The sequence below is a fragment of the Nothoprocta perdicaria genome, unplaced genomic scaffold (genome assembly GCF_003342845.1).
Source record: "Nothoprocta perdicaria isolate Ctin4 unplaced genomic scaffold, notPer1 scaffold_102, whole genome shotgun sequence".
Taxonomy (NCBI): domain Eukaryota; kingdom Metazoa; phylum Chordata; class Aves; order Tinamiformes; family Tinamidae; genus Nothoprocta; species Nothoprocta perdicaria.
In genome coordinates this window covers 408,065-434,757 of record NW_020454117.1, presented here as the reverse complement: position 1 = coordinate 434,757, position 26,693 = coordinate 408,065, and the positions used below count along the sequence as shown (strand labels likewise).

Genomic DNA, 26,693 nt, shown 5'->3' with positions numbered 1-26,693 from the left:
ATGGAAAAGAGATGGCTCTTCTCCATGTTTTATTGTGTCACCGTGCCCGCTGTCACAGGTGAGTGCCAGAGGAAAAGCTTTGCTCAACCTTTGAGGAGGGTGCTGAGGGGCATGGGGGCATTGGCAGCCCCAGGTTGAAAAGCTCGCTCGTGTATCTCGCTAGAGCTAAGCTCTACCTACTAGCAAGGATTTGGGGTTTAGCAGCAACTAACTATTCTAGTTATAATGCACAGCTAAAAAGTAATAGTTTATGTAGGCTAATTAATCATTTTATTCAAAATATATAGCCTGTTTTCACCAGAATAATTGTTGGGATGATGTTGTTTATGTTTGGGGCAGTATGTGACTCTTTCAAGCAGGTTAAAAGGAAAACTGTTCTTTCTAAGAGCAACTAAATACTGTCTCTGCCTCACACATACTCTGGTGGGTAGTTAGACAGGGGAGTGAATTATTTTGGGGAAAAACAGACTTTTTCCTCCCTCTTCGGATGAAATCCTCACTGAAGACTTTCAAAGGTGAAAGTAGCCACCCTACTTACCTCCATAGGGATGTAAACATCTGGGAGTCATTCCATGGAGCCCAGACATGAGCTAATGCACAGACTTGACTTGGATATACGAAGTCCGCTTAAAAATAGACTTCTTATGTTAACATGCTGGCAAAAAGATTAAAACACCTTTGCATGAAAGCGACTTTGTTAAAGTAGCCTGCAGAGCTAAGGTATTAACAAAAATAAATAAAAAAGATAAAATGTTGATTCTAGATATGTGACGTTTTCATCTTAATATAAAATACTAAAGTAATTCTTGTTAGGCAATCTTTACATGGTCCTTTAGCCTAAGGGAGCATCAATATGAACATTATAGATAAGTTACTAAGTAGGGGACTTAGAGTTTGTCTCTTTTGCTTGCCRTTCTGATCCCAAGAGTGATAATTAGTTTTTATTCAACTTTTACTCATGCAAAACTTACCATGAAATCAGTGAGCATTTGCTTTAATAAGCTCCTTGACCCCCATGGAAAAGGGACTCAGTAGTTTTCCTTAGAGCAGTTGTCCAGCCAGGCTTGTTCTTCTTCAGCCTCCCGCCTCTTGGAAGTTAATTGAAAGATTAGYTTTGGGTGCACGCAGATGAAACCCCAGGACGAGCGTTTGCCCTGAGCATGCACTAGTTTTATTTCCCGTGCGTCAGTTTTCTGCGTGCCTGTGTCGCAGTTCCGTGGTCAGACCCCACATCCCAGTCGGCTCTGCAGTGCCGTGAGCTGCTTCTCCTGGCCCCAAACCAGAGCTTTGGGCCGCGGGTGCCGCAGGGTCCCTGTCATGTCCCCGTGTGGGGTGGCAAGGGSCGCTCTGTGTCCTACAGGAATTACCTGGGCTGCCTCAGCTGCCTTGGAGCCCTGTAGCACACGGGTTTGGGGAACCCTGTGGGGGACTGCAGACCTCTTGTTCTTGGTAGGGAGAGGAGGGCAAAATCAGCTTCACAGCAGCAGCAGCAAAAAACATGTAGAATAAGCACAGAAAGTCCCTTTATTTCTCCAGTGCTTTATACGGCACACGAAGGGCTGCCAACATGCTGCAYGAAATTAGCTGGGAAGAAAGCACAGGTACAGGGGCTGCTCCCTCTGAGGCCAAAGTGGACACTCGTCGAGGCCATGCAGGAGCAGCTTAATAATGTGGAGATAAAAGAATCGCCTTCCCTGTCAAACCAGCAAAGGTAATAGAAATAGGCAGATGGAATTGTTCGAGGCGAAATTAGCCAGCAGGGATAATTCGTTTGTTCTTGGAAAAGGAGCTGGGGAATAAGTGGCCCCAGCTTCTGCTTTATTTATATCCTTGAAAGATTTCCGTTTTTCACAGGGCSTCTCGGAGCTCCCATTTCTCTTCAGCTCTTGTGATGGGAACTCCCTCGCCTCTTTCAAAATACTGCTCATTTGCTTTTCCAGCTCTTTGCCTGCAGTTTGTATTASGGGTGATCTGCTTCTCCCTACTCTAAATCTCATTGGAAAGTGTGGTTACCTCTCCAGACCCGAATCTACTGTCCTGACAGTTATCTCTAGCTAGTGCACCAAGCCACGGCAAAGGCAGGTTAGGAGAGAGCTCTCCTTAAGTTTTCCTTGCACTGAAAGTTGTCCTGTTTGTTTCTAAGGCCATCTTCAAGACATCATCACACAGTCAAAAGTGGTCCATGCTCTACCAGGTACCGACGTGACCCTTGTGTGCAGCTTCCCAAGATCAGATCACATCCACGTAGTGCAGGTGCATTGGTCAAAGACTGATGGCAACCATCCCGTTGCAGTAGCTGTTTATCACCCGATTTACGGCGCCCTGTACTTTAAATCTCATGAGATGTCTTCCAACTTTTCGGTGTCCTTCAGCATCAGGAACTGCTGCAGCAGTGAAGCTCAAGATGCTTGGTGTTTCTCTAGCCCCCAAACCCTTCTGGAGTGCAACCAGTATGCTCTGCACCTGAGAAACATTAGTTTCTCCCTRAGCGGGCAGTACGAGTGCAACCTTGCTACTTTTCCCTTGGGGACAAAGACTGACAGCATCCAGCTTGTTGTGGTGCCAGAAGGTAAGTTGTTATCAATGAGATGTTGATTTTTCATAACCAAGGCTGGGAGGGAATAGCAGGATACAAGAAAGTTTCCGAGTGTCCTGACTTGGTTGTGAGTGGCAATGCTGCACTGCATGCCATTGCCTGCTTAGTTCCTTATTTACCAGGGGCTCTTTAGCTGTTGTTACCCAGGTTGTGATTAGGAAACTTCATTCATCCTGAAAGATATGAAATTATGTAGGAAAACAAAAAAGATTGGCAAGTCCTTGCRTAGTGCTACCCCTAGGACTGCTGGCAGAGCAGGACTTCACGTGTTGGGACCAGTGGCAGCAACAGGTGACCTGGGCAGGGGCAGAGAGCAGCGGTGAAAGCAGCATCTGTGTCAGCTGTGAAATTCTCCCCTGTTAAAGTCAAGTCACGTTAAGGAGGAACTGTGTAAATGTGCAGGATATTGTGAGTGAGGCTGCATAAGCTTCCACACAGACAATGCTCTATCCTTGTATTAAGACTATGGGATAACCCTTTGCTCCTGAGACCCCTGGAAATAAGGAAAGAAAGGAAATGCATACACTGAGAATCTGTTTTTCTGTTCTTTTCCGGCAATTTCCGTCTGTCCATTCCTTTATATAGTAATAGCAATAATTAGACTCTTTTTCCCTTGCTGATGCCTGTCATTTATCCTGACATCTTCCATCCTGTTACTGCTGTCTACATATGTTAAATGTAGGCAGCTGTTGTTCATATGAGCATCCTTGTGCTTTTCTTCATCATCTGATGATGTAGCAAACTCTGCTACTGTCTGCTAGAGAGAACTAAAACGTTTAGTTAGTAACATATCTCTACCAGATTTGTATTTTAAGGTAACCAGACTTTTGCAGTGAACCACTTCCACAGAGAAGACAATAAAAGACCTTAAGGCTAAGAGYAGGATGGAGAAGGGTACTAGTCACTAACAAAGCGCAGCTCTCAGCTGCATCAAAGTGAAGTGGCTCCAGATGGATTCAGCTGGTAGGCACTGCACAAAGTCTGCAGAGCAACAACCATACATAGGGCTGACAAACATAGAAGGTCTTAGCCAAAACACAGCTAATGGAGGTAGGAATAAGAGATGGAGGGGAAAATAAGCAGTCACAGCATGTGACTGTGAGAGGTGCTTTGCAGACTGAGGTCTTGAACCAATATTCACCTCTGTACTTCTCATGTTGTTCCTGCACGTTGCATGGCACTTTTGCACATGAGCTTGTCCTAGCAATGTTTCCTACGCTGCTTTTTCCTGGAGATGCCGTGCATCCTCAGCCCTTTCATTAGTCCTTTCGCGTTACCCCATGATGTCAGGGGTAGCTCTTCATCCTGCTGTGATGACTGGCTCCTTGGCTGCCTGGTGGGACTCCAGCAGCATGCTAGCACTGTCATCTTGGGTGTGATGGTACCGTCACCTCGCGCTTGCTGCCTGGGGAAAAAGGAATTTACCGTCACCAAAAAGTCCCCACTGYCAAATAATGTAGCAATCTGGTGCTGCTAAATACCTTCCCTTCCCCARGAGAAAAAAAAGTCTCTCTGTCTCAGCATGTAAGTCAGATTGACCGAAGGTGAAAGGATCAAAAGGGTGTGCAAAGAAAGAAAATAAAATTTTGCCATGTGGTGGTTTTGGCTTGCCAACCATCACCCACATCACAGCAGTAAAGGCTTGAGAGACTCATGGTGGTGGAGGGTGACCAGCCAAGGGTGACAGCAATGTAGGCTGRCTGGGCCAGTGTCTCCATCCTTGTGGCAGGCACGCAGGCTTCCCTTCCCAGCTGTGAAATCAAGGGCTGTGGCTGAAAGCAGAGGCAGAGCTGAGCGATCCCTGCATTGCCTGCATCCTAGATGGGGACGGGCTGCTCAGCTTGGTGTGGCACAGCTTCCGGACCRTCGGGTTTGTCACCCTCTTGCTCTGGCTCCATTTTTGCAAGAGGCAGAAGATCTCTGCTTCAAAACCAGCAGAAGAATCACCTAGACCAGAAAATGGGGTTTATCTTAACCCATCTGGCATGCTGAGGTCTTAGTGCAAAGAAAGACAAATTTAGAGGCAAGGAAGTACAGATGAGTGAACTTGACAGGAAGGTTTACTGCAGTGGAAAAAAATCGTAAGAGAGAAATGTACATTTCAGATAATCATTGGTTCCAAAAGGAGATATCTTGATCCAACACTTAAGGTTTTTATGAATTGCACAAAAAAAAAAAAATAATAATGGTAAAGCTGTGAATTAGCCCTGAAGCTGCATCTAGGACTGTGTGCAAGACTTTCACTTCATCAGTGTGTCTATGGGAAATAGCTGAAAATCCCAGTTCCCAGTTAGACAAAACAAAGCACCTGCTCCTTGACCAGAAGAGTAGCCAAGATCATCTCCCAAAGCCCAGTGGACACCACGTTTCTGATTTTCCTTCTTGGACTTTTTTTTATTCTTGTTGTCGTTGTCACTGTTGCGATGGCAAAAGAGGAGCAGCATTATGTGAAGGAAGTACAGTTAAACAAGACTTTAGAAATTCCATGCCTTGGGAATGCAACCTCAGAAGATCTGTCCAATTATCCTTTGAAATGGCTAGTGGTAAGTATAATTGTTTTTCATCTTAGGTACAGATTTAGGAAGAAAGAAGTGTGCTTTTTTTTAATAGAAATGGAAATAGAAATGTTAGACTGTTTCCTATAGAATATGTTAAACAAAAGATGTCAGTAGAGTTGGACTGTGATAATAAAGGAAAAAATGTGAATGCTGTTTTGCAACATAAACACTGCAAACAATAGGTGTTAAACAAGCAGAGAGGGAAAATTTCATCTTAATTGCTTTTAATTTTGAGCAAGTTGAGCAAGTTTGCRGMTGACACCAAGCTGGGTGGAGTGGCCGACACTCCGGAGGGCTGTGCTGCCATCCAGAGGGACCTGGACAGGCTGGAGAGTTGGGCAGAGAGGAACCTCATGAGGTTCAATAAGGACAAGTGCAGGGTCCTGCACCTGGGGAGGAATAACCCCAGGCAYCAGTACAGATTAGGRGTCGACCTGCTGGAAAGCACCTCCACGGAGAGGGACCTGGGAGTCCTGGTTGACACCAAGTTAACCATGAGTGAGCAGTGTGCCCTCGTGGCCAAGAAGGCCAATGGGATCCTGGCCTGCATCAGGAGGATGTTGCCAGCAGGTCAAGGGAGGTGATTCTGCCCCTCTACTCAGCTCTGGTGAGGCYGCACCTGGAGTACTGTGTGCAGTTCTGGGCACCCCAGTATAGGAGGGACGTGGAGCTTCTGGAGAGGGTCCAGAGAAGGGCAAYCAGGATGATTAAGGGAATGGAACATCTCTCGTATGAAGAGAGGCTGAGTGAGCTGGGCCTGTTTTCTCTGGAGAAGAGACGGCTCAGAGGGGATATGATTAATATGTATAAGTTCAGGAAGGGAGAATGCAGGGAGGAAGGGGACAAGCTGTTTTCACTGGTGGCCAGCGACAGGACGAGGGGTAATGGCCACAAGCTGAAGCACAAGAAGTTCCGTCTCCAGGTGAGGAGCAACTTCTTTACTGTGAGGGTGACAGAGCAGTGGAACAGGCTGCCCAGGGAGGTTGTGGAGTCTCCTACTCTGGAGGTCTTCCAAACCCGCCTGGATGCCACCCTGTGCCACATGCTGTAGGTGTGCCTGCTTGAGCAGGAAGGTTGGACTAGATGATCTGTAGAGGTCCCTTCCAACCTTAAATATTCTGTGAATCTGTGAATCTGTAATTTTTCATGAATACATGCAGAGCAGTTTTATAGAAAGTGGCAAAGAGCTCAGCAAATTTAACTGAGCTAAAATATTCTTTGCATTAAAAAATCAGAGGGATTTTGTTGTACTGAAGTATTAATATCTCACAGTCAGTTACTGCATAGAGTACTGAGATATGAGGCTGCTTTGAAAGAGGAAAAAAGGGGGAGGTGAGGCTGACCACAGTGTTTTTGTTTTCTGTTAACCACCACATCCCAGATGCAGGCAAAAGTCATGCAAGCCCGCTTATCTATCTGACCTCTTAAAACCATTTTCTTAAGCAATTTGTCAAGATATGTTAAGATATTTTTGTATTGTATCTTATTTTTACTATTAGTTTCAGTATTTGGAGACAAGTATCACTCATTGGTATCCTTGAGCTGTGTCCTTTAGTTGTTTTCTRTTGTCACCTATAACTGAGGACTTGTTGTTGGAGGATATCTTAAAAGTGGCTTTTGATTTTTTTGTATTTTACTTTTTTTTTTTCTTTTCTAAACCAACTCTTTATCCAAGTAAATCTCCATCTCTTTGCCAGACTATGGAAGGTGCTTGTAATTAACACTTCACAGTGTTGAGGGTTCAGACTGCAGAGCCAMGTAGTAGAAAGAAGGGAGAAAACCAGAAGACTGGCACCATGGCATGTGTAGGGCACCATGTGTCACTCAGAGTGCTACTTGTAAATATGCATTGAGGCACAAATGTCCAGCATGTCCTGATTACGCCTGCATAACAGAATGACCGGCACACAGGTTTTCACTGTGTAAAGCTTAAATGCCCAAGGATAGTCCCAGAATTTCCCCCATATTTAATACTATGGGGTGTTCAGCATGATTTATACAGTGAGAAAGAAGCTCTTTAGCTCTCTGTGCAGATTACAGAGACCATCCCTAAGAAGGCACAGCTTCTCCATAATCTACACCACAATCCACTGATATGGTGATAACTGCTATTGGTATTGAAAGTCTGGAGGATCTACTCACAAAAAGACAGTATTTGGGGAAAACACATGTCAAATGCCCAGTTACTCCTAAAGTTACTTCTTGATGTGAGGGGTGAGAGGGAGGATTTTTGTGATGGGAAGAGAATTTGTCTGCAGAAGGAGCATGGAGTGCCCCATCTTCACGCCTTGCCTGGGTTGCTCTTTTCACAGGAGGAAAATGGAAGAAAACAAGAAATTGTAGCTAAGGATCCTGCCGCTGCTGAAGTGTACAAGAACAGCAGTGTGTTGCACAGAGAAAGAATCCACCTGGGTCTGGATAATTCCCTAAGGATTTTCCCCACCAAGCTCTCTGATGACGGCAAGGTTTTCTCGTGCCATGTGGTGTACCATCCAGAGCGAACCCGCAAGAGCAGCACCRCAGTGAGAGTCCTGGGTAAGGGCCTTGTGCCAGCTGTGCTCTCGCATGACCAAATGCACAACTCCTATCTCATTATGAGGGTAGTCACTTCTGAAGAAATACCAGATATTTTTCCGTGTATTTACAGCTTAGAAACAGCTCTGCAAGTGCTGAGCTGCAGCTTAGTGAGAACAAAGCTGCCAGTGGAAAACAGGGCTGCATTTTTGCATTTTCTGCTTGCAGAGAAGTGCATCTGGAAAATATATTTCCAACACTCTTGAAATGACTGGGCGTTGGGCAGAGGTTCTGCCTACACTGCCTTAACCATGTGTGCTTGCAGCAATAGGCTCTGGAATAGGGCATCTATGCAAGGCTGGCAACCAGAGTGCAAAGAGAGATTCAGCAAGGTGTGCTGGAAAAAGTACCATCTCTTTTGGGGGCTCTTGGTCACTGTTTCAAGAGAAATGAGAAGAGGTTTTTTTTCTTGCATTTGCATGATTTAGTCATGTTTGTCAAGCAGCTACAGCATTACCTAGGTAATCATTCAAGCACACTGACATACTTGAACTCTCCTCTGCTGACAATCTTGCCTTGTTCCTTGTATCTGTTAATTTATAAGGTTGCTGTATTTATTATTTGCCTTATTCTCTGTGTTACTGCGTCACGCATGGCTGCCTGTGCATGCACCCCTGAGCATGGCAGCACGGCAGGAGAGAGGTGCAAGCAAGAGGAACTATGTCCTGTGGTGACGAGCTCTTCTGAACKTCCCACCACCATCCCAGGCACCACAGGCTGGTTTCTGACACAAGGGCTCAGCCTTTCGAGGACAGACAAAAACCCACTTCAGCTGACAGCATCTCTCTTGCTCGTAGTGCCAAAGCTGAACAGGGAATGAGGAGATGTGCATTTACACCCCATTGGGTAGATCCAGGCCCAGATGGCCACAGCAGAAGCTAAAGCRCTGCAGAAAGCAAGTGTGATGTCAGCAGAGCCTGGCATTGGCCAGGTTGGTGCTTTGAAAGGACATSACTAAAGACCCAAGGGAAGCTGCGACCTGGCAAAGTCTTTCCAGCCACAGCAAGCCAGTGACGTACTGGYACATGATGTGTCAGGGATTTGACAGGCAAGGGACAGGGAGAGCATCACTGAGTCTCATTGACAGCAGGAGACTCAATAGGTTGAGTAAATATAGATATTAAGGTGAGAGTGATTTCTTTAAGCAGTCACTTTTAGAGAGAAATGCTTAAAAATACTCTTTTTTTCTTGAGTACAGTACTTTCAGACGCAGCTTTCTGTGAAGATGCRTGGCCTTTGTATGTCTAGCTTTGCCAAATATTGATCTATCCTTTTTGTAAGAGTAAAAGCTCAGCAGCAGAAACCACTATACTAAATATTGAATTTCTGCTAGACGCAAAACATTGGTAAATATTCTAGCAAGACAAATGAATGTCAAACTGTTAACAGGGGCCGAGATGTCAAATGGAAAGTATCTATTGAATGATTCAGAGCTTTGCTTGGAAGTTGCCGTACAGAATAATTACCCAAAATGTGTCTTCTGAAAGAGATCAGTATGCAATACATATTTGGAAAGACATACCCTGTTCTAATCAAACTGAAAAAAAAGAAAAGGCTGAAAAGGCAGAACAGGAAACTGACTAAATGGTATTTTAAACTCTTGCCAACTTTCAGCTATTTTAGAAGCCTCAATTTACCATATACTCTTTTTTTTTTTTTCTTACTTTTGAAAAGCAATGGTTGCCTTGCCTGCTAGCCACAATCTTGTTTTGAAAGGACAGAAATAAGGACAAAATTTTAAAATACTCTTTTCCTTATACTAAGTCTTAGATGGATCCACCATATAAAGAGATAGAAAAACATCAACACATTAACCCAGTAAGGAAGTAATGGATGGAAGTGGCTCTGTATTGGTTAGCAGGCTTGAAAACAAAATAAGAGAAAGAAGAAAAGAAGAATGATGCAGAGGTAGAGAGTAAATGCACTCTTTGGTTGGGAAGAGAAAGAGTCAGACCTGTTTGGTGATCCAGGGTGTGTGCTTGTTTCCAGCCAATTTCAGGGCTCAGAAAAGGCCAGAAGAATGATTTTTCTGAGAGTCGCTTTATGTCATCACAGCTTTAACAGTTCTTCTGTAATAAATCGCTTAATATTACTGCACAACCAGTGACTGCAAAGGCATGGTTTAATAATTTAGAAATGTTATGGTAGTAATTCTAGTAGCTTTTGTTGATACGATCAAATATGGCTACAATTTTAATGCTGTGAAAACAAAAGAAACAAACAAACGCTTTTTCCATTCCTTGTGGATGTGGTCTTCAGAAACCTGCTGCTTTAATGCGAAGTTAAGTCCTGGGTTTCCTGTAGGGCATCCTGTGGCTTGCTGTTGTCCTGAATCTGCTCAGATGACTTGTGGAAGCTGGTACCCAAGGTCACCCAGGTCACCCAAGGTTTGGGGGTGGGAAGGTGACAGGAGCAGAAAGTGATGAAAATTTTCACTSAGGGCTTTGATCTGCAAACATCTGAAGGGACAACAGTTGGACAATGGCTCTTTTTTTTTCAGAAAACCCTGAAARAATTGCTGTGTTACCAGAACTATGACTGTAGGCTGCTTTTAGATAACATCTCCAGGAAAGCAACACAAGAATTTTTAGAAAGATGATGGTGTGGTAGATGCTGCTGATCTATGCTTGTAAACCACTTCCTTCACCTTGAACCRGAGCTCTACAAGCTCTTGTCCTGCCAGGTAGCTGGCCAGGTGTAGGATTCAATATATGCTTGCTTGATGAAATGAGACTTTCATTGGAAGACCTTCAGTATCCCTTTCATAAGCGGGTTTTTCGTTTTTTCTCCAGCCTACCCTGAAATCTCTGTCACCCTGCAAGAGGACTCAGCTGGCACCTTGCAAAAAGTGAGTAGTTTCAGAATAAAGAGCAACTTCCATAACTATAAGGCTGCTCAGTGGTACTTAATGAGCCTGACTGAGGTAGACGGCCTGAGTGATTCAGACCTAGCAGGACCCTTCATGCTGCCCGAGCTCACACCGAAGAAGTGAGTCAACATCTTGGTGTGATTCATATCCCTTCTCCCACGCTGGTCCTACCCTGCTGCAGGAAGCTGCTTCGGTGAGCAAAGACAAGAGCTAGCTCAGCGTTCCTCTGTGGCATGGGTGAAAATCAGATTTTGCAGCRGCATTGGCAATGCTGCAGGGTAGGGTGGAGGAGCTGGGGTGGATTGCAAGGGGCTGTGGTGCTCCCTCTTGCTCCTCATGTACCAGCTATCAATCAAAGGAGTACAGATATCTTTACACTGCTTAAAATCCCTTTCCAAAGAAGGAGCAAGGGTTGATGTGATCTTGGCTCCTTTCCTGTAAGGGTAGAGCAGTGATCCCTCCCCTAAGCTTGAGTATATTTTGAGCAGAGAACTGTTGGGCATGCTCTGAAGAGAGAGGCAGGAAAGTGAGAGGTGTTAGTAGTGGACCAAGAAAAGGAAAACTGATGTTATAAAGTGTCAGAGAAGAGCTTAGGAAAAGAGCAGCACAAAGGAAGTGTGGAAATTTTGGCAGACTTTTGTCCAGCTGAGCATGGGCAACGGGTACTGCTACCAAGAGGCTGATCAATGGAAATCTTCCACCAGCTTTTGTCCATTCTTCACCTCCGGACAAACACTGCCTCCTTTCCTTCTCTTTTCTGCCCTTTTTTGTGCGGTAGGAATTTGCAGATCAGATTTGTTTTTCCCTATAAGATAAAAAAATACTACGAACAAAATGTGACTGAAAAATAAGTGAATAACAAAGGCAAAAGAGGAGAAAGTAATTACACAATGAGTCTGTTCTTTTTTTTTAATCATGGCAAGAAAAGGACCCCAGCTGGGTAGTTTTAGTCTTCATACTGAATGATTGACTTCTGCTGGCTGCAATACATCAGGCTTGCTTTCAGCTGCATGTGTGTGCTAACTCCTTCAAAGTGCAGGAGGACTTTGTGATGAGTGGGTAGTAACATGAACTTCTGTGTTTAAATGGACAAGGCCATCTCAGTGCTAGAAAAGCAGCTAAATGAATATTAATTTCATCAATTACAACGTCAAGGCAGCATAAGGACAGGACTTCCCACCCTCCTAATGTCGATCCCTGCATCCAGCTTTGATTTTTGATCCTTCCACCTCCTGCATTACAACAAAGTAAACAAGGCACAAACACCTACTCTTCAGAGGAACTAGCATATAACCAGGCCTATTCCATCTGATACGGCCAATTGCTTGTGGCTTCTGGAAATCTCTCACATATTCTGCCCTCTGTGAAGGTATCTAATTTTGTGCATGAAGAATATCGTTGTGCTAAGCAGGCTTTTTCAGGGAATTTGTCTCATCTGCTTAATGAAGGAAGGATTTAAGTGGCAGTCTCAGAATGCCTTATTCTTTCCCTGGCATGCTGCCCTTTACCAATGTCCCTGGCTCTTTGTGGGGGTTTCACCAGGAGYGCTGGGATGGGGATGAGGGTCCCTCTATGCATCTGTGACTGCAGTGCAAAGCTGGGTGGTGCTTGAATCCTGTCACCCCCAGCCTGGCTCAGGACATGAGGGTGTCCCTTAAATCTCATTCAACCATCTTTTGAACCAGAAAAATGTTGGGAAGAAAAGTCAAGAGAAGAAGAAGCAAACACTTCTTTGCTGAGTGGGAGGGTGAGCATATGAGCCTGCAGRAGCAGCTCTGCCTGTGGCAGATTTTGGACCTCAGTAACTGGAACCAGATCAGAAATGTTGAGGACTCATGACTGCCTTTTGCTGCTTCACAGCCTAACGTTAGCTGCGTGGTGAGGAAGGCGTTTCCCAAGCCCAGCCTGGTGTGGTACGTGGACAGAGAGATCCTGACAGACCAGCCTGGAGGTAACAAAACCCCTTAAGGAAGCAGCTGTAGAAATGTTCACAAGAAAAGCAATTTGGGCTATACCGTTCCTGCTRAAGGGAGCCTCGGGGTGCCTCCCCGGATGAAGGCAAGTACCAAGCATCCTAAGAGAGAACAGCTGGCGAGCAGCCGGGATGGCCACGTGCCGTTGCTGTTCATGGGAACGACAGCTTGGCACGAGCGTGCTACACGTGCCAAATCCTTCAATAGGGTCTCGGCAAAGAAGCCTTCAGCCATATGAGCCTGCTTGTTAGTGCCAGCATTTTGTACCGCTCCGATTTATAGTTTGGAGTGTAATGAAAGGGCCTCACAGCTTTTCTATTTTCTTTCCAGAAATATCTGTTGAACAAGAAGATTCACAAGATAGTGAAGGTTTCTATGAGCTACAGTCAACACTGATGTTACATGAGACCCTGAAGGCTCATAAGATATTCTCGTGTGTGTGTCTGTTTTCCTTTCCCGGGAATGAAACATGGAATATTTCATCAGAAGAAATATTTTTTTCTTTTGGTAGGTTTACACAGATAGGACATATCTGAAATATAGAACATTAGGAGCACTCAACACATGTTCTGTTATTCAAAATATTGAGGAAATGCCAAGCATGTGGAGGTTTTATTATACAAATTCATCACACAGCTTGAACAAAGACTATGAATGAGCTAAAAAAAAAATGTCCAAAAAAGCCTGAAGAGTCTTAACCAGTTGAAAAGAAAAGAAAGTTATTGCACATACTTATGAAAATGCTTGCTGTTTTTTAAACTGTATCCTGCTGCAATTCCTGTAGCCAAAAATACACTAGTTTAGCAGCAAGCTCTTATAACTATGCATTTCTCACTGAGCACTCCCAGGAGTAAATCTGCATGTGTGCAGTGCAGCTCTCTGAAAACTCAAAGCTGTGGAGTTAGGGCTATGTAGCACATCCTCCAGGAGAGCTGCAAAAGGTCCATAAGGTGGTAGAAATGCCTGAGGCAATGGAGAACCCTCCCTGCTCCCTGTGCTCTGAGTTGGCTGCTTATGTGGAGAAACACTGTCTCTGCTAGCTGGTGAAAGCCACAGTGGTCAAGAAGTTAATGGCATGTTGTTAGAGGGTGGCTGGCAAGAAGGGAGGTCCGATTTCCCTCCTGATCATCCCTGGGCTTCAGGCTCAAATGCAAACTAACAGCTTTTCTTCTGCTAGGTGTGCTCCTTGGCAGGGAATGGGATAATATACCCGTTCCTGAAATGCTGGCCTGCGTGGGTACATCATGCGCTTGGGTAGCTGCTTACCTGAGCTCAATCAGGGTAGCTCAATACCCGAGCTGTATCCACCTCTGGCTGGGATGTGCTTAGTGGATATGGGKTTTTGTTTTGTTTTTTTGTTGTTCCCCCCCCAAAGATGGACTGTATCTGGAATCAAAGCTTTGTTCCCTTGAAATGTGGGTCTGGAGGGTGGGAAGATGAATGATCTGTTCTTTTTCCCAAAATGACTCATTTCAGTCAATTTGCAGTTTTGTAAAAATGTATTCAAATCAGAGAGCTGTTCATTAAAGAAGTCTACATTCTTGTCTGCAGGCTGTACTAGCACAAAGATAAATCCACTCTATAAAAAAAAAAAAATGTTAATGTATTTAGAGGTGAGAGAAAGAGAAAAAAAGTACGTCTCAGCTATGTTCTGTGGCTGTGCTGCACTAATGCACAGTGTGACACAAAAGCCAGGCTAAACAAAAAAGCCCAACTATTTTACTGTTTTTAAGATTTACTTTCATCTTTTTTCTTTTTTTTTTTAATTCACAGACAATCAGTCTAACGAAGTCTCAACACAAGCTTTTTCCACCGTGGCTTCAGAAGGTAGGACAAATTAAAAAGAAAAATTATTTGGGTCATGTTAAAAGTGCATCTATATATTCCTAAAATATTCTTAAATCTGCTRGAGAAATGATTTTGAAAACTTGTTTCTAGACTGATGGTTATGGATCCTTTTCTGCAGCTACAAATTCAGGGAAAATACAATGAAGGGATATTTTTGTAAGGCAATCTATCATAGTTAAGTCCAAGAATAATTAAACTCCAGCTTTGAGGGGCACTTAATGTTATTTCTGATGCTTGAGCCAGCATTTGAATATAGCTCTTTCAACACTGAACTGATAATTAAAAATAACATCTCTACTAATGGTGCTGCATTCTGCTTAAGTAGGCAGGCAAGATCCCGAACATTCTTGCCTAATTAAAGGACTGATGAATGTTCCTTAATCTGCTCAATTTTGCTAAATTCTTGCTGGGCTCCTGCAAGTTTATCTTGTTTTTAGCTTCCTGAAAATAGACAAATTGGTCTTCTACACCTCAGATGGAGGACTGTGAAGATGCATTTTGCAGTCTTCTGTAGGAGCTGCATGCCCTGAATATCTAGCGGATAGAGCTATGTGGATATCCAATCATATACGTTAGGGTCATATATGTTATTTCAAACTGCATGTTAATAAGGTGCATCTGCCTGTATGGATAAATACATGTAACTCCTTCCTGTGTTTTCCTTGGGAGGCACATCTGTAATTTGGAGGAGCCTGGGACTCCAGACCCCTCCAGCACGATGGTTGCTTTGCTAGAAATTTCACAGCATGGTTAATTCAGGTGCTTCTTGTTCCTTGCTGTAATACTTGTACACACAGTGTGCCACAATGTAGCACATTGAAATGCTATTTAGAAAATAAGTGCAATGTGCTCTTTTTCTTGAATCCTACAAGGACCCACTTTTTTAAACCAGAATAAGTAACTCTTCCATCCTGATTAGATGTGTTTGCTCTGATTTGTTACAAACCGTGGAAATTCAGCACTTCCATCAACCATCATGACTACCTCAGGTGAAAAATGTTCCTCTTTATTACTCAGTTAATCAATGTGCAATCTCTTTTTGCCCTGTGCTTAAATGTCACAAACACAGAGGCAGAGGAGTGCCAGTGAAAGGTCAGTGTGCTCTGATACTGATGGTGCCTGTGGTGTCGTTTGCTGGGAACTTCTGAGCTATGAAGTTACTCAGGAAGATTTAACACAAATCTTGATAAAATTCTGTCACCAGAGGACAGCATGTAATACAGTATGCTGAATATTGAATATTATTCTGCACCTTTATACAAAACCCAATAAAAACTCTATACAGCTACAAATAAATTTCTTCTATTATGACAGAGTGATGGTTGTGATAGAAGAGAGGTTGAAATCATCACTTTTCCTTAATCTAATAGTAGCATATCATTCCCATTCATTAATATAAATATCACTGCTTCACCTGAGCAGCTTACTGCTATCCATACAAAGCTATCTTCATCAATTGCTCTCCTTTATGCCTGCTTCAGGAATGGCTGTGGGGATCCACGGGAATATAARATTCCCCAGGTTTATATAGTCATTCTGTGTCAACAGGACCAGTTCTGGAGAGCACCTGATTTGATAGGACAGCTCCACTGTAAAGTGGTGATGTGGCAGTTAAGCTCTATATATTAAAAAAAGTAAATAAATGAAGCATATAGCTAGCCCATGTGAAAGTCTCTGCATTAATAACTGTCTGRTTGCCATTGAATTTGTGGTATATGTTTTGAGCTTTTAACCTTAAGCTTTGGTAGTGGGATTTCCACTGAAGGGTTTGTGTTTACCCAACACTTACAGAATAATTATGATCTCCAGTCAATATTATTATTATTATAAATCATTATTGTAATATCAAATAATGTTTATTAATATTATTTTTAAAAAACCCTACCAACTGAAGGTGATACTGTGTAATATCACGTGATCTGTTTTCCTTTAGAGCATCAGTCTGTATCTTTGGCCTCAACAGATTTCACCAGTCAAGCAACCTTGGCTCTGGCTACCACAACACRAGGTAATGCATTCAGCCCAAAATCTTTTCTCTGCTGCTTCAAGAATGTAAGAGAAAGGTGCATAAAAACAATAAACATCTTGCTATTTTTAGCATGCAATTTAATATTCACTGAAGCCCTATTTCTAATATGTTATATACCAGGAAGATCACTGTTTAAATATATGAGAAAATGCTCTGTTGATTTAATAATTTGATTCAGTATTAATTTCATTAATTTCAGCAAAGGAATAGACACCAAGTATACATATTTTGAAATAGCTATTTTCTCCAGTATCTCGAATTAACCGCTGTATAAAGATAGAAAGAGATTAGAGCTGTGTGTGCTGAGAGGCTCCTGTGTTCCTGACGGTGCAGCAGCGCCCACGTGAACCAGGAGCAGACGGAGCGCTCGACCCATCACCTTCTAGCCTGTTGGATCCCAGCCTCGAGACACAGGGTTGGCAGCAGCCACTATCCCAGTGGGGTGGATTTTCTTGCATCAAAGGCTGTCAGCAAGCATTTTTTATTCTAAGGCTCCTCTGATTTTGAAGTCCAGTCATTCGTCCCTGCAGGACTGGTTGTTTTTGTGCATTAGTTAGACGTGCGTTCCTGCTGCTCTGACTGGCAGCAAGTGCTGCACTGACTGTCACACGGACCCAGTAAGCACAGCCATGACAAATGAGCCTGTTTGGGAGGAAAGCAGTTTGTGTACAAAGGCAGTCTTTGCAGCACAAGAAGAAGCAATGGAGCAAGTCATTCTTCAGCGCCATCTTCATCTTCAGAGCAACATCGAAACTATGGTGGGAAAGGGTCTATGGGTGAGACTCCCTTTGGTGTCTGTGGCAGCCTTACTTTCCCAGACACAAAGTCTTTTGCAACAGACAAACTTTCCTGAGTCTGCAGCATGTTGAGTACTTTCCTCAAACTATGTAATTCAGTCTTGCATACTTGGCTAAAAGTAACCTAAATAAGCATGAAGCACTACAGAAGTATCTACAGAGACACAAAAGAGTACTGCARTTGTCAGTGTGTGCAGCAACAGGGGACAAAGCTGAAGAAAAGGCTTGGTCATGACCCAGCAGAGCGCTGTATGGGTCTGGATGGCTTAGTGTAATGTCCTTARGAACAAGCAGTTTAGACAAGATACGGCAGGGCATGAATGTGGGCTGCAATGCCACTGAATTTACAGCTTGCTGCTTCTCCAGCAGCCCTCCCCATACTCCAAAGCAGAGATACTTCCAAAACCTCGCTCACCTGGGGTGAGCAAAAAGCCTGTCCGAGTGGAGGAAAAGCCTTCTCTGCCTCGCTTCACTCTTGCAAGCAATTAATTTCATAACAAAGACTGTAAATATACAGTRTCAACAGTGATGATTCTCCTGACAGGATTGTATATTATTGCTGACTGGGGAGACAGGAGGTCAAAGTCATGGTGTTTGCTGGAGATGAGCTATTCCTCTCTCCGTTGAGTGGCTTTGGGAAACAACTGCACCTTAACTGCACCTTATCTCTCATATGAGGAGAGACTGAGTGAGCTGGGCCTTTTTTTTTCTGGAGAAGAGAAGACTGAGAGGGGATCTGATTAATGATTAATATGTATAAGTACTTGAAGGGGGAATGTAGGGAGGAAGGGCCAAGCTCTTCTCAATGGTGGCCAGTGACAGGACAAGGGGTAATGGGTGTAAGTTGCAACACAGGCAGTTCCATCTCCACATGAGGAGGAACTTCTTCACTGTGAGGATGACAGAGCCCTGGCACAGGCTGCCCAGGGAAGCTGTGGAGTCTCCTTCTCTGGAGATCTTCCAAACCTGCCTGGATGCCGCCCTGTGCCCCATGCTCTGGGTGTCCCTGCTGGAGCAGCGGAGTTGGACTAGATGATCCCCAGAGGTCCCTTCCAACTGTAATCATTCTGTGTGTGATTTTGTGTGTCTGTATGTTAACCAACTCCCTTGGCTGTGCAGCAGTCGTGTGGCCTAGGTCAGGAGCCTTGTGCAGGTGGGAGTGCCTGAGGGCACTGGGTTGGCATTACTCATCCCTCGGCCTTGCCACTTCTAAGTTGGCACACCGAAGTCTTCTTGATCAGCCCTTGGGAAGCAGCCGCATCCAGAAGCTGAACCTAAATTTGCCATTGTGTGAACAAGGTTTGATTTGATGTCTGTCATTTTGCAAGTTTCTAATGAAAATCCAGGAGATAGTTGGGAATGTGTGTGAAGGAAGAGCACACAGAAGTGGAAGGCACATGGAGGGAAAACAAAACCAAGACTTATAAAACTGCAGGCGGCTCCACATTTGTCTTCCAYATGAGCCTTTCCCATGCTGTGTAATAGCTTCATTTCACCTTAGGTTTGTTCAGATGGCTTAACGGTATATTTCCAAAAACRAGACAAGTGTTAGGAAAGACAGGCTCTTCTAGTAAATGTGAAATAGTCCTCCTGGGCAAATAGAGGTCTATTTGCTAAACACCATCTGTCTGTGTTTGCATATCAGATGAATAGCTGGTTGAGCTGTAGAATACTTAGCGCATCAAAAAACAGATCAAAGGGAAAATGTTAAGTAAGTTGATAATTGGTACTGAACATCACAAGCATGGCTCCTGTACAGTAACTTTCTCAAAACTTCTCTCTGCTAGAGCAGAACACAGTTTCATCTCATAGGAGCTGGTGAAATTCTGTTTGAATTCTGGTTTACCTACAATTATTCATCATTTTCTATTGGTTTTATGTTAAAACAGGCCAGAGAACTCAGAACTACCAGGCTGCAACTAAAGCAACCGGTAGATCTGTCTAGGCTTCTTCCAAGGCTTATGTTTCTATAGGTTTTCTCAGAGCTTATCCGTGTTTTCATTAAACTCATCTTGTGTTTGTAGCTTGTGACAGACTTTAAAACTTGATGCAGCCCTCTACCTGCTTGTTTGAGTGAAACTAGAATTTCAGGTACTAAGTTATAGCTATTTTACATTTTTGGTCAAAAAACAAGGAAGATAGGTCAGGAAACACAGAAGACACAAGTGACTGTGTCCTCTAGAGAAACTTTTGTGTTTTTCAATAGGAGCGATGATTTTTACTCCAGAGACAAAAGACTATACAAACACCACAGCCTTGAATAAGAGTTTCACAAGAGCACGTAAGTAGATGATGCTTTCTCCTTTGCCTCATGGGCTCTATCAAAGGAGTTAGAAAGTTAATTAAAGATTCTGCAAAAGGGAAGTGTAATACAATCTTATCATTCAGTTGCAAATACAAAGTGATCTGGAGTCTCTTGAAAAAGTACAATAGCGGGTATTCATGTGATTCAACCTCACATGACCCTCAAGTTGTGATAACGTTGCCAAATGTATTAGTTCTCCAGCTTATTTTCAGCTGCAGCTTCATAAGTCATCTCACTGCTACATAACTGAAGTTAGCGGTGTCCCCCGGGGTTGGTCCTCGGTCCGCTCCTGTTCAACTTATTCATTAACGACCTGGATGAAGGGCTGGATGCTCCCTGAGCAAGTTTGCTGATTATACGAAACCAGGAGGAGTAGCTGATAGCCCTGAGGGCTGTGCTGCCATCCAGAGGGACCTGGACAGACTGGAGGACTGGGTGGTTAGAAAACTCATGARGTTCAACAAGGGCAAGTGCAGGGTCCTGCACTTGGGGAGGAATAACCCTGGACACCAGCACAGATTAGGGGTGGACCTGCTGGAGAGCAGTCCCGCAGAGAGGGACCTGGGTGTCATGGTGGACGACAAGATGACCATGAGGCAGCAGTGTGCCCTGGTGGCCAAGAAGGCCAACGGGATCCCGGAGTGCATTAAGAAGAGCGTCTCCAGCAGGTTGAGGGAGGTGATCGTCCCCCTCTACACAGCCCTGGTGAGGCCACATCTGGACGCTGTGTCCAGTTCTGGGCTCCCCAGTACAAGAGGGATGTGGAGCTGCTGGAGAGAGTCCAGCGCAGGGCCACCAGGATGATCAGAGGCCTGGAACATCTGCCCTGTGAGCAAAGGCTGAGGGAGCTGGGCCTGTTCAGCCTGGAGAAGAGRAGGCTGAGGGGGGACCTGATCAGTGTCTATAAATACCTCAAGGGAGGCAGTGAGGAGGAGGGGGGCGGCCTCTTTTCAGTGGTGGCCAGCAATAGGGCTAGAGGAAACGGCCACAAGCTGAGGCACCAAAAGTTCCACAGGAACTTGATAAAACATTTCTTGACATTGAGGGTGACATTTCTTGACATTGAGGGTGGAACAGGCTGCCCAGGGAGGTTGTGGAGTCTCCTTCTTTGGAGATCTTTAAAACCTGCTTGGATGCAGCCCTGTGTCACGTGCTGTAGGGTCACCTACCTGCGTGTGCAGCGGGGTTGGACTAGATGATCTCTAGAGGCCCCTTTCAATCTTAAGGACTCTATGATTCTATAATTGCCATGCAAAAGGTATTACTAAACATGGAAAGTTGTGCTGAAGCAGAGGCCAGGTACTGTAATTGTACTGGCTTTATAGAAGCAACTCCCCTRTGGGAGTGAACTGAGATGGGTAAAAGACTTGAGCCTTCTAAACCATCAAGGATTTGTAGCAGCAAAAGAGCAACCACAAACATCGGAGTATCATGGCTCTATTAGACATATTTAATTTAATAAAGTTAAAATTAAGAGAGTTGTTAGGCAAATGTAGTGGGTTTGAGGTACCTTGCAGATGAAATAAATAACTGGAGAAGCCRGCTAAAATCCCAGAGTAGGAAAGAAATTGTGAGATAATGGGGGTAATTATGGCTGACTAACGGGACACAGCAAAGAGTACTGAATGTAAAAGRGAACAGGGGGTGACTTTGATGCACATTTTTTTCTCCTTTAAAATCTCTGTTCACTAGCAGTACGCCAGAAATAAATTTCTTTTTCAACATCTGAGAAAAAAAAAAAAGTTATTTGCTAAAAACATCTGTGTTTGTCTGTCTGCTTTTAGAACAGGAAAGGGCAGTCAGTGTGCTAGTGCAATTGTATAGCAGCACCTTCTGGCCGAAGTGCAAACATTACAGCTATTTTTCATTTTCTGTGTGTATTTCTGGGTGCATCTGCTAGTGCATAATCCATTRACACACATCTAAACCGAAACTTTGCAACAATCCCCAGTGCTTCAGAATAGTGCTCTTGCACCATCAGTTATTAGTGAATAGTTAAGCTTCCTTGATGCTATTTTGTCRGCTGGATCACGCGGCTGCTTGCGGGAGCTGCTGTCCCTCGCGCTGCCCCTCGTGCTCCCTGCAGCCCTGGCCGCTCCACAGCAGCTGAGACACGGCCTGGAAGGGCCCTTGGAACTGGGACTGAAGCGCAGCCCAAAGGCTGGTGCCAGGGCATCCTTGTGCCTTCCAGGGTGTCTCCCCAGAAGCACAGGGATAACGCCACGGGGATTACTGCTATCAGCTAAATCCTCTGAGGCTGTAACATGAGCCGTTATATAAATAATAATAAGTAGCATTCACTGGCGTGCTGTTTGGAGCAGGGTGTTATGAGATTTCCAGGTACATGGGGGTTCTTTTGAAACACAGGCAGTTYCTTCTYCATGTGAGGAGGAACWTCTTTCCTGTGAGGRTGSCAGAGCCCTGGCACAGGCTGCCCAGGGAGGYTGTGGAGTCTCCTTCTCTGGAGATCTTCCAAAYCCGCCKGGATGCCGCCCTGTGCCCCGTGCTCTGGGTGTCCCTGCTGGAGCAGGGCGGGTTGGACTAGATGATCTCTAGAGGTTCCTTCCAACCTCAGCCATTCTGTGATTCTTTTCTCTTTTAATGAAATACCAGATCCRCCATGCTTATCTCTATGGAACTAAAAATCTGAGACACAAGGGGAAAAGAGCCAAATTTACTTAATATCCCAAATTCTCAATGAAATTTTAGAGTGCCATAAAATTGTTTGATTTTTACCCACATATACATAKATTTTGTACATATAAACACACATACATATGCATACACATATATTTATATGCTTGATGGTTCAATTTTGATTGGAACCAGCATCTGATGAGAAAGACAGAGAACTCCTAGCTTCATCTGTTGGCTCATTTACACCCTTTAAACAGTGGATTTWTTCCTGAATTTATAAATCAGCCATTAAACAGAAAGTATCATGGCTGTTTCATTTGTTATTTTTGCAACAAATAAAAGTAAAGGATATAAAATAGCTACAGTTAAGCCCAATGAGGCAGCCATGCGCAGGCTTGCAAAGCCAACTAAGGATTGTTTTTCTCTTCATACACATTGGAACGATTCCACCACTGTATCCCTGCAAAGCCTCAGGAACGCAACACGCTCCTTGGAGAATACAAGCCTAGCTCACCGTAAGTGCAGTGGCAGTTTGGTAAATACTGTGCTGTTGTCTAGTCACATATTTCAGCTATTACTTTCGAAGACACAAACACTGAGACAGCTAAAAAAAAAAAAGAAAAATAGGAGTGTATCCTTAGGCAATATTGATCTTGAACATGGGTAGCTTAGCTGCATTCGAAGAGGGAAAATAGCTGTCTGCAAACAGATGAAAGATGATTTTTGTGGCTCAGACACTTCAGCAGTTAATATAGGAGGCTGGGGTTTCACTCAGCTGTGTCGAGAGCAGACTCTTCGAGATGCTGTTAAGCCACTTGATATCCTCCGTGTTTTCATTACTCTACCAAAGAGGCAACAAGCTTGTCTTTCCCCAAGAGTGCTGCTCTTTTGCTGGAACACCTTAATGCCTTTGTACTTTCYTTAATTTGTTAAAATTAAAGAAAATATGTGTTTGTTTTTCCTATGAGTAGGCCAAAATAAAATTAAGTGACCTGGTAAGTGAATGTTGACATCTCGATGCTGGAATTTGTTTTCCAGTGCTCAGTAGTGTGAATAGCAGTGGCTGTTTAACATTATAAAACCAAACAAGCTATTAAAACTATTCTGTGCCCATGTCTTTTTAGGTCATCTCTCCTTCAGTGTTACAGACCAGACAGTTTCAATTAACGTAGGGAAAGATTTCTATACTACCAGCAATCTGGTCAACAGTACAGGTGAGATATTATCCAAGGAAATACCTTCTTTAAAAATATCACCGTGGTAAAGAGGAAATGCAGGGAAGCATGAAATGTGGGTTGCTGTGTCAATCTGGCCAAGGGAAGGGCCAAGAGAAGGCACCAGGGCTGTTTCATGACAGCTCGCATCCCTGTCCCATGGCTTGTCCCACATGCCTTTTGGTACCGCAGTCCTGCGCTCCTCACCAGCTGCAGGAAGACCACGCTCCTTCCTCGCCATAGCCCAACAGCCTCCAGACAAGCATTTTGCAGAGCTCATTGAGCCCCAGAGGGTCTCCTGGGCTCTGTGGCACTTCCCCAGGAATTTGGATGGGGCTGGTGCCAGCAGCGTGCTGGATAACCCGGTGAGTGAGACAGAGCGCCGTGGCCGAGCTCCAGGGCAGGCAGCTGGCTGCGTGCCGTGCTTCCTCCTGGGGAAAGTCACTGGGGAATAGATTAAACCAGTCGTTTTCTCATGAAATGCTTGTCAGGAGGTGCCTAATATCTCCCCRCGTGAACTGAGGGTTGGTTGAAACCAGCCCACAAACCCGATTACAACAGAAGAGGGTTTAAGTCCGTACATGAAAGCGGTAATGCTTAAAGTGCGCAGTGCTGCACTTCCAAACCTGGCAGCCCCATGTGGAAGTGGGGTTCCTTGGGAAGGAGCAATGCTCCTGTGGGGAGCAGTGTGCCCCACGCAACACCCACAAGCTGCTCTCCTCGCGGGCGGCCTTCGGCTGAGCTCTGTGCCCTGTGTCCCTTGCAGGCTCGGGCAGGACCGCGAGAGCCCGTCCCTTCCCCTGGCCGACGGCCGTAGCCGCCCTGCTCCTCTGCTGCACTTTCCTCATGGTTTTGGGGATCAGGAAATGGTGCCAATATCAAAAAGAGATGTAAGTATCGGGGAAGGAAAAGCCGGGGAGAGGCACGGTGCAGAGGGCAGCGCAGACGCTGTTGCAGATGTTGGGGTTTAGGCCTTTTCGCTTGAGACTCTCCGTAGAGCGCCCGCAGCGCACGGCTCGTGCCGTCCTCTCATCCGCTAGTTAATGCCACTGCTTCACACAGGGGCTSGAAGTGGTTCACGGTCTTCATTAGTGTTTGCACTAATCTTCACCCGTGCTGTGGCATTTTTATAAAATAAACTTCACAAAGACAGCAGCAGTGCTGGCAGTGTGTGTGTTATACAGGTTTAAGGGAAGAATGCAAGAATTTTTTCCCCCAGTTCCCCAGCTTTAGTAGCCTCCCTACCTACTTCTCTCACCCTCATTTTGCATGGTTACTTGAGGACAGATTTTAAATGAAACTATAAAACTGTACTTTCAAGATAGGAAACACTATCTGGGTGGTGGATAGATATCTGGGTGTGAAAGTAGATTTCCTAAAACTTAATCCCAAGAAGTGTTGAGTTTCTATTGATTATCAACATTTTATTCCTTTGAAAAGCACTCAGAAATCTACTGTTGACAGTAGTATCTGAGTCATTTTTAATTTCCATTAATAARCTAATATTTCATAAAAATGAAGACCGTGAACCACTTGTGGTGCAGAACACTTTTGAAGCAYAACAGCAAATCCTATGCATCAAAGGTAAGCAAAGTAGTTAGAGTAACACTTGAGTTTTCTTCACAGTTTTAGGGCAGGGACCTTTACTTTAGCCTATATATTGAGACCCACTTCTTCCCCCCAAAAAAGTTAAATATCTTTAATCTTTAAATATGGCTTCATACAGCACTATGAGCAATTCTAAAAACACTTTTAAAGTGTGAATAAAGTGCATTTATGGATGAAATGAATAAACAAAAAGCAGGAATAAAGTAAGAAAATCATGAGGGTAAGATTGGGAGCGGAGAAAGCCGAATGGACAGCAGAGAGCGTGCGCRGCTGCGGACACAAGCCAGAAAGTTGCACTATGTAAGAACAAATTCCTACAGGAATTCCCATTATAGGATTCTGTTATGCTTCTTACTGAGTTTCCATTTGCTTCTTCCTCTTTCATATCAGTATTTTCGATGGCTTCTGTGTTATACCGCGTTTTGTCTCTTTCCTTCCAGTATGAACAGACCTCCGTCTTTCAAGCCACCGCCGCCACCAGTAAAGTACATGTCCATGGTGGAGTCCGACGGGGCTCCCCCATCCTGCCACGAAATGGAAAACCTGTGAAAGTGCCTACACTGCCCGTGTGYGCACAGAAGAGGACTGACACAGCTAAAAGGCTGTCTCTTTAAAGCACTGACTACAGGCGTTTGTTGCTAACGACCTGTATTAAATCTTGAGTGCCTTAATGACATGAATGCTGCAAGCGGAGCACTCCTGAGCACACTTACCTAATCCCATCTATTGCTATATATATATATACGCATTATGTTAACACCAGTGTGAGTGTCACAGTGAGATTATATGTGCTTAACGTGAATTGGGTGATCAACTGGGAATTTGCCATCTCGTTAATGGGAGTAGATTAACATATCACTTCATAAGCCTGCCCAAAGGAAGTGTTAAAGCTTTTTGTTTCAGTGAGTGTRTAGAGATGACAGCTCTGCCATATGGAGGCCGTGATTACATAGGAGTCCCTGGCTTACCACAAGCTTTTTGATATATACATGAGCAGCTTCGATAATTAAGTGGGTTTTTTTCGTTGTTGWTGATGATGTTGTTTTGTTTTCTAATGCAGAATTATTGACTAACTGACCCAATGTGTAATTTCTATCAGTGTGAACCCCCCAAATCAATAGCTTGCACTGAAAGCAAAGAGGCTGCATCTGCCGGCTCCGCGCTTGCAGCACAGAGGCACTGGCAGCAGCTGATGAGATAAAGGGCTGCTGTGCAGGCCTGCAAAGAAGAGGTGGTTGCTTGTTGTGAAGCCCCAAGACAGAGTGACCTTGGGGCTCATTTATAAGACATTTGTGGACCACAGACCCAAGGACTTAAATGAAAGACAAATCCAACAGAAAGGGCCAGTCCTTTGGGAAGAGCTGTGTTTCTGAAACAGAAATCCCTCTCAAGTCTGTTTTGCTGAATATTGTACTTACAGTGTGCAAGGAGAAAGGAGTGTAAATTTTTTATTCCCCCTTGTTGTGGATCAGCTTCAGTGTTCACTGTCGCCAGACACCCCAAGACCAGTGGGGTAGTTTCCCAGGCAGTTTAAGCCTGCAGAGGGCACAGACCACCCCTGCCCTACCCTACCCTACCCTGCCCTGGTATTTCCCTGTGCTGGTGCTGATGGAAAAGATGATTTGGAAGRTCTTTTGAAATATCACCAAGCTTTTAGCATTTCGTGGTGTTCCCTTACCTCGGAG

General features: G+C 44.4%; 1 protein-coding gene across 1 annotated transcript; it reads left to right on the top strand.

Moving 5' to 3' along the window:
• Positions 1-25,557, top strand: CD96 (CD96 molecule). Its single transcript, XM_026042015.1, has 12 exons — positions 1-58; positions 2,144-2,569; positions 5,030-5,139; positions 7,467-7,689; positions 10,521-10,576; positions 12,458-12,548; positions 12,901-13,077; positions 14,344-14,398; positions 15,364-15,407; positions 16,352-16,426; positions 24,167-24,290; positions 25,449-25,557. Exons 1-12 carry the CDS (start codon positions 1-3, stop codon positions 25,555-25,557), a joined length of 1,548 nt encoding a protein of 515 aa, XP_025897800.1.
• The last annotated feature ends 1,136 nt before the right edge of the window (positions 25,558-26,693 follow it).